The 16,858-nt window shown below is 35.8% G+C and overlaps 1 protein-coding gene across 6 annotated transcripts in view; it reads left to right on the forward strand.

Annotated features, from left to right (window-relative positions):
• Positions 1–6,075: 6,075 nt before the first annotated feature.
• Positions 6,076–16,858, forward strand: part of tp63 (tumor protein p63) — a 40,660-nt gene continuing 29,877 nt past the window's right edge. For all 6 annotated transcript variants that reach the window (XM_058778002.1, XM_058778004.1, XM_058778003.1 and 3 more), the window contains exons 1-3: positions 6,076–6,300; positions 14,199–14,336; positions 14,756–14,885. In XM_058778002.1, coding sequence (XP_058633985.1) covers positions 6,248–6,300; positions 14,199–14,336; positions 14,756–14,885 — 321 coding nt within the window. In that variant the 5' untranslated portion in view covers positions 6,076–6,247. The remainder of the gene's footprint in view (positions 6,301–14,198; positions 14,337–14,755; positions 14,886–16,858) is intronic.

The raw sequence follows: 16,858 nt of genomic DNA on the forward strand, positions 1-16,858 counted from the left end.
AACATGAATATACCCAATGAGTATGTTTTTTTGTTGTTGTTGTTGTTGTTGTTTTTTTTTTCTGAATTAAAATTAATATTTATATTTTGGCATTAAGGGGCATAAAACAAAATGTCAGGGTGATACAACTGTCCTGATCGAAGTGATGAAAACAGCCTCAAAAAGATTAAAAAAAAACTTATTAATACTTTTATGACAAGGCAAAGGTAGTTGGTTGTAAAATGCATGATGTTCATGAATTAACAATTAATTAAATTTACTATTTTTAAATTAATGTAATTTAAAGAAAACACAACGAAATACATATTTTAAAAATATTATTAAAAATAATAATGATGCACACTCAATTATTGGCTATTCATGGGGTAATGAAAATATTTCTTTATATTTGATACTTATGCCACATGAAATATTTTTTTAATTACATTTAAACTTTACTTGAAAATTATAACAAAAAATCTCTTATTCCCTCTATAGGGCCGACAGAATAAATTGGATAAATCAAGTGGATTATGATTTTTAAATAGCTCTATACAAGTTTAGGAATTTGTTGTTGTTGGGGGGGTTTTTTTTTTTTTTTTTTTTTTATTATGCACCTTTGTGATGAATTTATAACGGCAGCAAGTAGATTATTTCACTTTATTTTGTTCTTAAAAGGAATGATCCCTCTTCATGTTTAATGTGACAGGCTCATGTAAACACTGGTGAGTTGCCGGGCAGTTTTGAAGTTGTTCAGAAGCCTCTGTACTCCATGAATTATCACCTCTCAAACGCTGCACTGGACACCAGTCCCTCTGACTCATATGGATACCCCCACCATTAGTCACAGCGGGCAATACAGACACATACGCATACGCTTGACCCCTGCACAGAGTGGCCGGCGTATGTGCATCCCACGCAGTGTACGCTTGACCTCGTGTTGAAGACCGTCCTCACCAGCTGCCCCCCGACAACTGCTTAGTGCCGTATGCAAGGGCAGGACAGTAATAGGTGGTGTGAACTGCCGTACCATGATGCATAAAGGAAGATAAAGGCATGAAGATGAATTAAGGGGGATGATGTACTTAAATTTGCATGTGCTTCAGTCATTGCCTTATAAACAACTACTTTTAACCCATCTATGCAAGTACAGATTAACATGGGCTTAACCCTGCAGACCAAGCCAGCGACACACTGAGCTACACTGCAAAGAGATAATCAGCGCATTAGTGATGTGGGATTGGACACCGGCCACACAGCCCACTGTGGAGACTGACGTAATCACTTGGGCCCTAAATGAGGATGTGTATTTCATATGAAGTAATGGGCATGGAGTGACTAACATTCAGTGTCTGCATTTTAAGAGCAATTAACACTGCAGTGATGTAAGGGTTTCATGTGTCATCTGCAATATCACCTGCACTCACCCAGAGATCATATTAGTAATGTTATTTTGTTGTATGTTACATTGCTTGGAGAACAGGGGTGGTAATCACTACAGAGCTTAGTCCAAGTCTGAACAATTTGTCCAAAAATAAATTTTGATGGTGAAGATGCTGTATGCACTACACAAAGTCCTCATGATCTTTTCATATACAGAAGCCCAATAAGCGTTTCTCTGGTTTTGGACACAAATAACAGAAATGTACAAATTTCATTGCACTTAACATAAAAAAAAAATTTTAAAAACCAAGTGGCTTCTGTAATCATCTGCTGCTGGAGTTTTTCTCAGGACAAATATTACTTTTCTTAGCCGCTTTTTAAATTACTTTAACCAGCTGGTCTGAAGGTGATTTTTAGTGGTGTGACACTCGCTGTGTTTTCAGCTTCTGCCACCTCAATATATGAGTGCATGAACATAATCTTTAGAACTGCTCTGAGAGTCATTTTGTGAGCAATTTACCATTTCTTTTGAGAAAAAAAAAAAACTATCGTCATATAAACAGAAACTTAAAAGTCTTCAAAGCAACCTGTCAAAATTAAAGTTTGGTTTAACTTGAAGAAATTGTGACAGAAATATAATGTAATGATAGTATTTCTACTAATAAAAAAAATGTAAACATTTGTAAAGGAATATTTACCAGAAAAAAAAAATATATATATATTTACCAGAATTTACCACAACACAGTATTTCTGCAATATAAAATAAAATGATAATAATAAATTAGGTTTTTTTTTTTTAATATAAAATCAATTAATTACATATGCTTTTGATTATTAAAATTAAATGAAACCATTAAAATGGAATCCAGAAATTTTAATTGTGTAATAAATTGTGTAAGTTCCATCATTTCAATGAAACAGACGTGCTTTTTAATTAAAATGTTTATGAAGACAGAATCTAGAAAAAATTTAAACGGAAAAAAAAAAAACAGAACCCAGAAAAATTATTATTATTATTATTATTAGTAGTATTATTAAAAATTATCCTCAAATTATATATGTGAGGATAAAATAAATATAATAACCATATTAGAATAAAATAAATTATATTATAAAAATGTTTTATCCATGCACACTGTAATCTTGTCATTAGGTCACACCATGTGCTAACAAATCTCAATTAAACTAAGCCTCTAACATAACCTGCTCCTGAGTTTATGTTCTCTGGCTACTTACATACCATGAAAGTTACCTCCATTTTTGGAACCGAAAGCTGAGTTTATCCTCGTACTTACCCTCAAACTCACCTGGATATGTCACATAACCTGCTTTCTGCAATACCCCCTGCAGACTTCAGTTCCAACCCTGCTCCAACACACCTGCCTGTAATTATCAAGTAACTCTGAACCTTGAATAGCTGGTTCAGGTGTGTTTGATTGGGGCTGAAATCTGATTTGGGCTGAAATCTGCAGTATGGTATCTATCCAGGAGCAGAGTAGGAGACCCCTGCCCTGAGTGCTTAAAAACCTCTGAGACCTCTCTTCTGGGATCTTGGCCCATTCCTCACTTGAAAAACTGTCAGATGACTGATGATCTTTGGTTTTCATATTGCCACTGCTTTCTTCACATTCCACCAAATATTTTTAATGATATTTAAAACTGAAGACTGACCAGGTCCCTCTAGAATATTCTACGAACCAAGCTTGAGTAGACTTTAGTATATTTTGGGATGATTGCCCTGCTGGAAAGTCCAGTGATCATCGGCTTCAGTTCATGCACCAAAGGCATTACAATCTTGGCCTGATACTTCAAAGAATCCATTATGTCCTTCATGTAGTCAAGATTTCCACTTCCTCTAATAGCAAAGCACCCTCATAATAAGACTGGTCTACCTCCATTTTTCACCACAGATATGGTGTTTTGCTCATAAGTCTTGTTGTTGTTTTTTACACCAGACATAGGCCTACTGCTGATCCATGGGTTAAAAAAGTTCAAGTTCGTTCACATGACTCCAAAAAATATTACTCCAAAAACTATACACCATCTCAATATAAAATAACACATTCTTAATCCTAAACACAGAAGAAGGAAAAGCTTATTTTGTAACTTCACGCACACCATCAAAACTAAATTATACAGTAAGAATCCCACTAATTAGAGGGGCATTCACATTACACATTAAGCAGCATGTCAAGACTGTGTTGCAAAACATGACATTTCACAAAAAAATAAAAAACTGGAAAAAATGTGCATTATGCAAGCAAATGAGCATTATGCAATATAATGTTTGCGTGTCTGTGTAGACAGAAATTGTAATACATACTGTCTTGAGAAAAATAATTTTGTTAAATGTTTGCAGTGAGATTTAAATAATTCTCTGTAGTTTCCTGTAGTTTTTATTAGCAATTTAGCAAACTTGATTCAGGGTGTATCCAGTTGATAAATGCTGTATAGAACACATCTATGAAAGAGTGGTCTGGGGTTTGCATGGCTTTGTAACAGTTGTTGTGTGTTTGAAAAAAATGACGTGATTCTGCAACTCCTTAAGAAAACTATTACCTGCTGACACTGGCAGAATATTTCAAAAATCTTTGATCTGTACCTAAATCTAATTTGTTGACGCATGTTATTATGGTAAATACCTGCGTACAACAATACCTGTCTTTTGATTTACACAGCTGGTCTTTCATGGGAGTCCCTGTCCACCTTTCAGTCAGTATATAGTCTATATATTACACTGGTTCAAGTTTCACAACCTTACGTACTTCATTCTGAAACAGACAAGTACTTGACGTTCAGTCAGTGAGTCAGCTATGGATTCAGTTACTGTTCTAACAGATTCAACAAGTTCATCCAGTAAAGGATTCAGACAAGTAGCTTTTCAAATGATTCATTAAAAGAACTAGCTTGTTTCTGAATCGGACAACACTTGTCATGTCACTCATATATTTGTATTTTGCTTGCAGCCCACAACGTAAACTCAACAGAAAGGCACTTTTTCTTGCCATTGTTTAATTTTATTATTTTTATCTAATCAGATTGCAAGCTCACATTCACAACCCGTGTGCACTGCACTGAAAGATTCTGCCTCCTAAAGGAGGTGCAGGAATCACTTCTCTAATGCATTTAGTTATTTAATATTCATCCAGTTCACAGCAGAAGTCTGTAATAACTAGCATTGTATCCATTGATAATTAAGTTAAAAGTGTTTTCACTTCGGCTGTGGATATGTGGGAATCTGTCACCTCCAATAAACTAAAGCCAAGTACAGCAAACCAAAACATGTCGTTTATGTTGGATTCTGTTCAGGAATGGCAAAATGAGGACACACAATTTGCAGATGTTTGTAAAGTTATCTGCCTGGGTGTGTGCAGTGTGTGCTTAACAGTGTGTTGGGTGTGTGTAGGGGGGTTGGCCTAAAATAACTTGCTGCTTTGGCATGCGCAAAGGACATGAGATTGGGAGACTGCTGGCTAGTTAGTCTCAAAACGGATATTATTGTCAAAAACAACATTAAGTCAATATGACGTTAAAATTTTCAGTCTTTCTAATGAGAATTTCAATCACATAGGTTATTGGATAATACAAACCTGCAATCAGCTCTGATTCATTTTTGGTATGGGACTCCCAGTTTACACAATCCAGTCAATTCCTAATAGACAAAAACAAGTCTTGTCTTTCATTTTCCACTTTTGTTAGTAAACTGCGCTGCGAATGAGAATTCATGTACACGTGCGTGTAAACGTCCATGTCTTGACCTCAGTAGTGTCTCCATTATTAAGGGTCCCTTTTATGGTGCATTATGGGTAGTGGCATAGGATAGACGAAGGATGACACTTGACTGAGGCTCTCTTTAAAGGTACAAAAGTCTGGCACACCAGATCGTGTTCCCTGGATACCCAGCATCTATTTATTATCCTTCTCCCCTCTGTGACCTCCCCTTTATTTTAAACCTCTGATTCATCTGCAATTCAACCCCTAAAAACCGCAAAACACCTCTAAGTTTACAGCCTCTGGACGATACCGTCAGCAGAGATTTTTCAATAATTTCTGTGCGATGTATTGATGCCTTTATTTTTGGAATATCATCGTGCAGTATGTTGTGTCTATAGAACACTAAAGGATACAATAGCAGGTTAATTTAAATTGGTAGCTAGCAAGCAACAAGTTGACATCAAGAGGATAACATCTATTTGTTGGTTTTATAACAGCAGGAATCTGCCAATTAAGATTAGTATCTTGTCACAGGCGTTCACTCTGCATGTTAGCGGATGAAGAGACGCAAGGCGATAAACTTCTAACACAGGGTTTCAGCCTTATTGACAGGTTAGAAAGCCATCGTGGTCACTGAGGGCTATTTGATGTGACATCTTTTTCACCTGGGCGGGTTAAAATAGAACTTAGAGGCTGGTGTGATGCAATCACCACGCATAGCTGAAAGCTCCTGGGATTCTGGATAGAAATTGCAGCCAGCGAATGGACGGCGGAATGTGCTTTTCAGGTTAGTGCTTAGACAGACATCACTGGGGACATGGACTAGAAATGGAATGGGTGGGGGTTGTTGCTTAATATCTATATCCTAGCAACTGAAGGGGTATGATACCATGTCCAGTTGTTGTCAGGGATTGGTCAGCATGTTGGCATTGACGCCGCCCCTTTGCTTGTGGGCTGTAGAAAGATTAAACCAAAATTAAAACATCCTCCACACTTGATTCACTCCTGTGCACTTGACCTTCTAGCACTTTAATCTGCCTCACTGTTTCTTTTTTTGTTTATGTTTTTCATGTTTTTAATTTATTTGTAACTCCAGATCTGCTGTAATACATGTGCTGGGCCACTTGCCGATAACCTTGACGACCTCAGTAAAGACCCCAGTCTGGCAATATGACCTCTCCTTATGCAGCAGTACAGTTCTGCCCAGAACGAGCCTTTCAACGGTAAGACAGGAGTTACAGTTTGTTGGCCAGTTCTGAAGAGCCATTTGTAGGGTCACTAGGTTTATCTTGACCACTTACTTGGGCATGCACACATGGTGCATGTGGTTTTATTTAGTTGCTTCATTTGTAAATAGATACGAGCACATATTGCAAAGCAATGCCTGCCTGTTTCTATGGTCCAGAACAGTGTGTTTGTTCTTATTCTGCTCATTAAATTGTTACTGTCTGGACTGACACTTGCTGGAGGTGCTAACAGTTGTGTCTGGTTCTTCAGCTGCTGCCTGGCTAAGATATTTATAGGTGTGGTGTTCTTATGGCGACAAAGAAAGTATTTTGTGCAGTTTAAGGTGAACTGTCTGGATACTCGATCCTCAGCCTGCTTGTTTGTTAGCTCTTCATGCACTTGCTACTGGACATTTGTTTCTGTGGATCTGATTCTGAACAGAGTTCAAATCTAAATAAAGCTGTATTAATAGCTAGGGATTCAATTTTCATGCTTGTATCGTTAATGATGTTCTAATGTAGTATTCCATTTCAATGGAGTATTGGCACCTCTTTAAAAAGCCAATTGAAATAGCAGTTTCATACACTACATGCATTTTTAAATACCAGCTTTCCTTGGCAGCTCTGAATATTTAATCTATCAAATAATAAATTATGGTAAAGTAGGTTATATAAAACTAATAGCACCATTTTTTTTTTCTAATGAGATACTTGTGGTCTTTATGTAATTTGGTATGTTGACAGTAGTCACAAGGTAAGATGGGAAAAATGAATGCTTGTTCATGTCTGATTATTTTCAGGTCTGTAAAATTATCAAAAATATATTGTTTAAATGTACTTAAATGTAAAAATATATATATAATATTGCTAAAAAACTTTTAAAAAATGGTGCTAGTTGTCACTTTTTGTGTAGGCATGTACTATAACGTGTAATTAAAAAAAATTATAATAATATATATATATATATATATATATATATATATATATTCCACTATCTTTTCAATCCTAAAAGTTGTTCAAGAAAAAAAATGAATGAATAAATAAAATGTTCATTTATGGGGCATGCTGTCTAATTATATGAGGAAAGTGGTCCCAAAGGAACCTGCCCTTACGCAGTATTTGTTTGATTTTCAGCCAAATTACTGTTCAAATTATGACAATTCATTGAACATAAAAATTTTCAAATATAAACTTCCTTTTTATATGAAAGTTGGAAAGCAAAAATGGATTTAACAAATTTAGTAAATGTCAAATTTAAAACATGTGATGGCTTAAGTATTAGCTGAATTTGCCCTAACAATTGATTTTGATTTAATATACACTTATTTTTTACCCTTGCCTGAATGCTAGTGTGGTTTTACACAATGTTCATTTGTTTACCCAAAAGCTGAGACAAAAAATTTTATTTTGGAATTTTACTGAAAAATACAATTCACAAAAAACTATTCTAATGTAAAGTTTTAAACCAACAAAACCAGAGACAACATTTGTAATTGATGTAAAACTTTATCGTTACCATAATATATACTTTTTGACATCAAGCAGCCTCACTTACGTTTATGTTGTTAGGTCTTAGCCTTTGAGCACATGTGGGTATACCTGCAGAGACGGTTGTTTTTGTGACTGATCCAGCTGTTATCAGTAGGTCTAATCTACACCACAAAACAAGAGAAACAGACATGTAAAGAGTAAAAATAACATTAACAGAGGTTCTCAAAATAAAAAGTCAAGTGCTCAAAGGTTTTTTTTTTTTTGTTTGTTTGTTTTTTACGAATCCTACAAAATTAGACCCTCTTGGAAAGATGATCAAATGGGTGAAAATGCTGTGTAGATTTTGCGATTGAGTAATATTTCATTTCCAAACAGTTAAATCATTGTCACACACCTGTTTACTCTGATATGCTTGTACTACATCTGTTCTGCTAGGAAAAAGCATACTTCACATATTTACCTATCTCATTAATAATGCTATTTGAACAAAGCTGACTGTGTATTTCTTACAACCAACAGTGAACATTTATTATAATTAAAAAATTGAATAAACTCTAATATTAAATAAATAAATGTAATACATGACTATTCCTTATCAGCATACTGACACTTTTAAATACTTGTAGGATACTTTTAAAAATGAATAAATAACGGGTGCAGAGCGAAATAAGTCCATATGAAATAGTATAACTTTGGGACAGTTCAGTCCTTTGCCACATTTAACAGAATTTGGGGTCGTTCACAGTGAAAGCAAGCGTCTAAATGAAGGAGAAATCATGGGGGCCACCATTCTTTTGTCTGAGCCACCATGTCCATCCTGCAGCCCCGGGTTTGAGGGATGAGGGAAGGGTCGGCAGATCCCTTTGAACGTTCCCTGGCATCTGATTAATGAAGATAGTGGAGAAGCCCCTCTCACTTGTCTCCCCAGATTGCAGGGCTCTGTTTGTTTTGATTGCATTTTCATCGCTGGATGTGCCCAACCTGTCAGGAGACAATGGGCAGCCCTGTTAAGCTGCGACTTTTGACCCCATCCTGTCTGCGAGGGGCCTGGTCTGTGTTTAAGTGGACGCAGTGCAGCCTCTCCCTCAGGCAGAATGCATAACTCCCCCAGTAACCAGACACCCACCCACAGCTTCCAAAGAAGCTACCACTAGAGATGAAGCCCACCATACACATATCCACAATGAAAAACTACAGTTGACTATTGTCTCCAAGAAATTTATGCCATTTTTAGAGGAATCGAAAAACGAAGCTAAGCCTTTCTTTTTGTCTCACTTTTTTTTTTCTTTTTTTTTATTACCCACTATAGCTTAAATTAAAGGAAAAGAAGCAGGATTTCTTGGCTAAATTGGGGGATGTGATGACTGATTTGAGATAATGACAGATGTGGCAGCAACAGTGTTAAAGCTGAATTCAGAGGAAATCTGAGCATGTTTAGGCTTTAGTAATTTGACGGAGAATGACAGTGTTCCTTTGCTGCATGACTCTAGAATTACTCTTTCTCAGGTTGCGCTATTTGTTTTATCAGGCTTTATGAGTGCTGTTATGTTTGATCCAATTAATAAGTGAACATAAATGATATAGCTGTTTAATTGAAATGGCCATTCCCACTTTAGCTGATGATGGATAAGAAATCTGCCCATAAACTTCACCTGTCATATCTGTGGGTGTAAATCAGAGCTGGATATTTTCATGCATGGGTGCTGCACCTTTTGTGGGACCATGATGTCATTCTTGGCTGAAAACCATATTGTATTTATTCCGCTTGTCCTTCGTTTTCTGACCTTTTGACGGGCTTGCATCCTCACTCGACTTTAATTGGATAATTCCCCTGGCACAGGTTTGATAATGATAATGATGATGATGATGATGATGATGATGATGATGATGTCATGACACCAAGGCTGTCAACCCAGCTCTCACTTCTCGGCCAGGGATCTGAAACATGAATGTGTGACCTGAGACAGCAGCCACTCAGCACCTGCTGGAGACCTATATAGTCCTCATGCTCTCACCAACCTGTAATGTTGACAATATTAAATGCAATAACATATCAATGAGAGAGAGAGAGAGAGACATGTAATCCCTATACAGAGAGCTGCTGAACCTTGTGTAAGTTATTAGCCACTACATTCTCTGACATAAGAGAAGTAGTATCTTGTTTTGTGGTTTTGTTGAGTGTGATAGCAAAAGCTAAATGTAAGCGTACTGACAATTGTAGAGCCATTTAGCACTCTCAGAGAACTATAAATGAAACAGTCTTCCATGATATTTGATATAGATGACATACCCCTGTGACATAAACACTTTGCTTAAGTTGCTTCCGCTGGTTTATTAACCGTTGCTTCTTACTGAATTGTTTATAGGGCTTTTTAGAGATAATTAAAGTGCAAGGACAATTAAAATGTTCCTTTATGTAATTAAAATGGTATTGTTTCCGTAATCCCAATTAGAATTAAAGGGATAGTTCACCCAAAAATGAAAATTTGCAGTTCATTTACTCACCCTCAGACCATCCAAGATGTAGGTGACATTTTTCTTGAGTAGAGCAGTAAAGATTTTGAACTGAAACCATGGTACTTGGAAATTCATAAAAAGTCAGCGGCTGCCTGTTTTTGAGAATAAAAAGAAAAGAAAAGAAAAAAGCATATCAAGGAACAAAATTAATACCTGTGGCTCCTGACGTTATATTGAGGTCTTTTAGTGAAACATTCGATCTGTGCAAGAAACTGAACATTTACATTATTGTACAACATTATTGAACTATCCCTTTAATCTTTAAAAACACTAATAATTTGATAACACTGTTAAATATAATCTTTACATAATTTAAAAAATGAATATATATATATATTTTTTGTACTCCTTAAAATTGTAATGCTTAAATCCACTTATTTATTTTAGAATTTATGAATTTATTTGTTTTCAAATTTAGTTGTTTATTTATTTTCAAAGTTTAACTTTAGTTTGACAGTATAGAATTTTAATATTGTCTATTTATTGACTTAGGGTCAGAATCAGTGCATTCTTGCTTAGAGGGCTTGTATTTGTTTCAGCATAAAAAGTAAACCAACCAATACTAAAAATATTATCTACAGTGATGGAGTGATGCTGCTTGTTTGCGATGGCACAAATGATTTCTGCATGGAATAATGAATAGCAAGATTACTTTTTCTTAACATTAGAATATACCTCTCTTTTTTTAATTTCCAGATGCATCGCCTTAATGTTGCTTATAACTTTGTAACATCTATAAATACCATGCAAAAATTGCAAAACCTAAAAAGGTAGCAAAATCATCTCAATGTTATACCCAGTTCTGTTTATCTGTGCAAGATCCCACCCATTTTATAAAAATGACATCCAATAAGTACCCGCTATTCTCCATAGGACCATTGTCTTTGATTGTACTTGTAATGGGTGACATTCATTAATACAACTAACTATATGAACAGCTGTCAGTAAATTAGGCCCCAGCTTTTATTTTGTATTTGCTTACTCCCTTAAAAGCCCCTCAGACTGTTCATGTTCACAGTCTAAAATGCAGTGGGGTTTTATATTTGTATCTTACAATGGGAAGTAGGAATGCTGAGGTATGGACCTGTGGACACACCGTGACAATTGACGCATTGGGCTTGGCATTTGTGCTTCTTCCAGTGTGCCAAATGACAATATCTATGAGGCTTAAAGTAAACATTTGGGTTGAAAAAGCTTTTATCCCCAGTGACAGGCCTGGCAGCACACCGTTGTCCCAGTAATTCAACTCTAGCATTCACTTTGTGCCACACCTCTTCAGCTGAACAAAGACAAAAAGAGTATATAACCTTCTTTTCTTCTGAAGAGCTGTGTTTGGGGAACCCATGGAAAGAAAATGGAAAAGAGGGATTTTTCATGGTATTGAATCTGAATTCCAAATGCTTTTTTGCACATCCCATTTTCCTCCTTCAGGAAATGGGTGTAGTTTTAATTGGTTTTATTAAAAAGTGAATGTGCATTTTGTCCCTTTTGGACTATCCCTTTAAATGAAAATTCTGTTCAGAAATTACTCATATCATTCCAAACCTGCATGCATTTCTGTCTTCTTCACAAAAGATGTTTAGTTAAAACCCATTGCTCCCAACTGATTCCCTGTATATGCTGTGCTTAAACAAAGTATGAACCGCGTTCATTAGGAGAAAGAGATAAGATAAAGTCTGTTAATTGCTCAACCTTATGTCCATCCAAACCTGTATGAGTCTCTTTTTTTCTGCTGAACACAAAAGTTATTTTTAAGAATGTTGGTGACCAAACAGTTGACGGTAGCCATTGACTTCCGTAATATATTTTTTCCCCATACATTTCCACTTGTTATCTACACTCTTCAAAATAATTGATTTCGTGCTAAACAGAGGAATACAAGATTGGAATGATGTGAGGTTGTGAAAACGATGACAGAATTTTAATTTTTAGGTGAATCACCCCTTTAACTAACTGTAAACTTTTTAAACTCATCAAATGAATGTAAAAAAAATCTTAAAGGGATAGTTCATCCAAAAATGAAAATTCTGTCATCATTTACTTAACCTAAAGTTGTTCCAAGTTGACTTCCTTTTTTTTTTTTTTTTTTTTAATTGATGTACAATTGAAGTCAATGGGGATCAGCAACTAGTTACCCATATAAATGTAAATGTAATATAAATGCACCCATATTCTTCATGTCTTATGTTCAACAGAAGACAAAAAAAATACTCAGACAGGTTTGGAGCGACTTGAGGGTGAGTAAATGACAGCATAATTTACATTTTTGGGTGAACTTTCCCTTTAAATACTATAAATTGAAGTTTATCTTCAAAGGCTGGCATGGAAGTGTCAGTTTACAGTGATATCAAAGACTAGTGTTGCTTTGTGTATCTGTCTAGGATACAGTAATCTGACATCCTTCGACCTTAAAGCATTCAGCATTTATTAGACATGCCTACATAGCTTAGTATATTAATATCTCCCCACCTCACAGAATGTAGGGGAATTCCGGCCCCACACCCGAGTGCCAACGTTAGATTATGGGTTGACACCCCAACTCCCAGACGCTCACACACACACACACACATACATACATACATTTACTACCTTCAACCCCCATCCACAGCCAAGCCCAGTTCAGCCACACACATTCCGAATACTGCATAGCGGTGGTGTTGCTATCATATAGACAGCGAGGGGGAATTCCGCTCTGCTTGGTCGTCAGCGTATGCTGCTCCTCAGCAGGAACAATGAGACGCTGGGCTCTGGCTTGGTGTCATATTTCAGATGGAGAGGGTCATGGTGTTTTCACTGACAGTCTTATTCTCTCTACTGCTCCTAAATGTCATGTTAACATTGGTTATTGGTGTTGCATTAGACAGGCACAGAGCATGGCTTTTGTGGGGGGAGAGGCAATTAAGAATGGGTTGTTTTTACATTCTGAATGGGTGCAGTGCCTTCTTTCCACCATTAACGCAGTAATGAATACTGTATCAGATTACTAAATGAGATTTGAGTTCAAGTCTGTTGTTACTGTAATTAGCAGTATTGCAACTCACATCACTGTTTCTGTTTCTCATAGTCAGGATAAGGGTTTTTTGAAACTCCTACGCCACTGGTATGAAAGATATGGATGACTTTTCAAAATGTGCAGCTTATGATTTTTTTTTCTAGTGACAAAAATATAGACTCAGAGCCAGTAAGCAGGGTTATTGTTATAGTTAACTAAAACTATTTAAAAACATTTTTATTATTTGAAATAAATGTTAACTAAAATAAAGCTAAAATATTTAAAATGGCTAAACCTATTTTATTTCAGCTAGTTGCCAGACATTTCTCATTTTTATTTAGTTATGCAAAAATAACTAAACTTGAAATAAAAATGAATAAAAAAGTGATATGTTTTACATTTATAGAAAATAACCATTTAAAAAACTATTAAAAATTACAAAAACACAGGTTACTAAAATGAAAATGAAAATTGATTATATAAAAATGAATTTGAAATATTAATAAAAACTATACTACTATCTCAGTGATACTAAAATAACACAGCCAATAAGTAACTACCTTAAGCTACCATCTAAAATTAATGAAAACCTGGCAACACCCTTAGAAACCATTCAGAAAACCATAGCAACTATATTTTAACACCCTGGAAACCACCCACAACACCCTCCACAATCCTGGAAGTGACTTTTGCATGGCAAAACCAACACCCATATTTTCTTTACATAATTTAAAATGTTTCCAATACAATTATGTGCAATTCTGGAAATTTATCAAAATACTGTTAATTTTATTATTTTATTTTTTTTCTTAACCTGAGAAACATTTTACATAGAAATTGTGCCCTGATACACTTGGCAGAATTACTGATTTAAATTTTGTTTCCATCTCTTTAGATTGAGAGAACCAACAGCAGCCTGTCTCTCATGGGCTGAAGGTTCTTTCCTGGCCTCCATGTCACAGGGCCAGGGCTCTCAGGGTACAGATATCCTCGGACAAGACGTCCTCAACCAGCTGCTGGAGATGCTGGACCAGTGAGTTATGAAGTACCTTACAAATTCACTCATATTTTAATAAATATTTAAATAAAAGCAATAAACTGTAAAAATTAAACAATTTAAAAATAAATAATAATAATAAAAAAAAAAAACACTTGTAAATTATTGAAGTGTGTCTTATAAGAAAATACAACTGCAGTCTTTCTACTACTTCAATTCAATGTATTACTTGCTGTTTCTTTGTAATTGTGAAATTTACTATCAACTTAAGAATAAAAATTGCTACAACACCATTTATTAGTGTATAAGCAGTCACCCACTTATTGGATGACATTTTATTCAACAAAAGTTTTAATGAATACATTTTACTTTATCTTCTTAATAAGAGTAAAAATATGCAAGTGTAAATAAGAAAACAAAACTGTTTTCAATCAATTTACTGGTTTCTGTTCTAGGTCTGCGCTACATTCAATGCAGCCTATCGAGTTCAACTTTTCTGAGGGCTCTGCAGTAGGATCAACATCCAATACCATACAGATTAGTATGGACTGCATCACAATGCGTGGGCCTGAGGAGCCCCTTACAGTGAGTACTTCATTTCACTAAACACATCCCAAACAGCTTTTCACACATTTTCACATTTAAAAACTGCACCAAAGTGCAATAACAATTTCAGATATTGCAGTGTCACAAAGTTCTGTGGAATTACTGTGGTACCCTGTTCTTGACACATTTCAAGATTGCAGATTATGCAAAATGCAAGTTCTGAACTCCTTGAATGAAGAAATCCTCTTTAAATATTAATTTAAGTTAGGTTTCATTTTTCTAAAGGAGGAGCCAAAGTAGATTGGTGATAAGTGGTTATTGAATCAAACTATCTCCCAAATATATACCTCCTATGTAATGTAATAGTGATGCTAGTGTATACATATAAATAGCCCTTAGACTGTTTTATAAATTTACCATTACTGTAACTTCACATAGCATAAAACTACAAAGAATTTAGATGTTTTAAAATGAACAAAAGTAATTAATACATAATATATTCTCAATACTTAGCTTGGTTTCCTACTACTTGCAGTGCTCAAGCATTTAATTGTTGAATTCTGCCAAAATCCCCTGCAAAGTTTAAAGCAAATGTACATGGGGATTTTTTTTTAAAAACCTCCCACTGAATGGTCTCAGACGGGCCGTTTTTTTTGATGGTAGCAGTAGATAATTAGATTTTCAGTACAATAATAACCGTTTGAATCTCTAATATTTTTGTCCAGTTGTTTTAGTGCCGTTTTTATTTTAGTTTGTCTAATTTGCTTTTAAATATCGAACAGCAGCCAAACATTTTTGAATGCATACAAAATTCGTTAAGTAGACTACCATAATTATTTTATCACTTATGAAACTTGGTTTTGTTTAGTGTGAGCACTCAAGTGAATAATTTCAGTCCTGGGGAATTTAGTGGTAAGCCCCAGCAAAAACAGTTACCTTGCACTTGCATGTGGGGGTGTTACTGTTTATTGGGGGTGTTTATGGGTTTCCCCTGGTCATTCTGGATAGTTTTGGTGGCAACAAAGTCAAAAGGTATGTCCAGGTCCGGATGAACACGCTAAATATAAAGTCCTGATGACGATAGCCTTGATTTCCTGCAATGGAACGTCCTGATTGAAGTGCTTCAGATGTAGCATTGTGTCATGCAAGAAAAATATTTTTTTGGGTGAGCATAAAAATCTAAGGGACTGAAGTGGATCAATGAATTATGAAGATGGAGATTTACAACAATACTACACATCAGACAGTTTCTTCTTTGGTGTAAGTTAGCATTTTACCCTTCTATACTCAAGACAAGATTTGTTTCTAGTTCAAACTAATTCTAAAATTTGTTCTTGTGATCGGTAACACTGTTTAACAAAATTTGATGTAGGTCATGCAAAATCTGTGTATCCCTTGGGCAGATTCTATCAACACGTTTAGTTCTAACATTGTGTTTATACACAACAGAAGAGCAATGGAAAGTTTGACATTAAATGTATGACCTGTTACTGACGCTGAGGCCTTGTCAGTTTTCTCTGGGCGCGCAGGAGAATTAGGTGGTTGTGGCTCCCCTCCCAGCAGAGGAATGCAGTTGTCCGGTAGTAAAGATGGGGAAAAAAAGGGAGAGACTGAGCAACGCTTTGCTTCTCTGGCCCTGAGGGATTATCTTTTCTCTTGATCTGGTGATTAATACCCCCCCATACAACACCACCCGCCCCCATCTTCCTTTGCAGTGAAGACCGGGTGTGGTGCGCTAACACTGGCACGCTAACACTCCGTCCCTTGCCAGCTTGCATTCGTGTTGATCGAAAACCTAGAAAAACTATGGCAACCTGCCAATCGTTTGCTGCAATGATGCTCATTAAACTTTGAGGATCAAACTTTTAGACAGAGGTGGGCATAGTTGCTGTCCCATTAAAGGAATAGATCACCTAAAAGTACAAAATTGTCTATTTACTCACCCTCATGTTGTTCCAAACCTGTATGAGCTTCTTTCTTCTGTAGGAATTTTGAAGAATGTTGGGGTCCAA

This window comes from Onychostoma macrolepis, chromosome 06 (genome assembly GCF_012432095.1).
Source record: "Onychostoma macrolepis isolate SWU-2019 chromosome 06, ASM1243209v1, whole genome shotgun sequence".
NCBI lineage: Eukaryota > Metazoa > Chordata > Actinopteri > Cypriniformes > Cyprinidae > Onychostoma > Onychostoma macrolepis.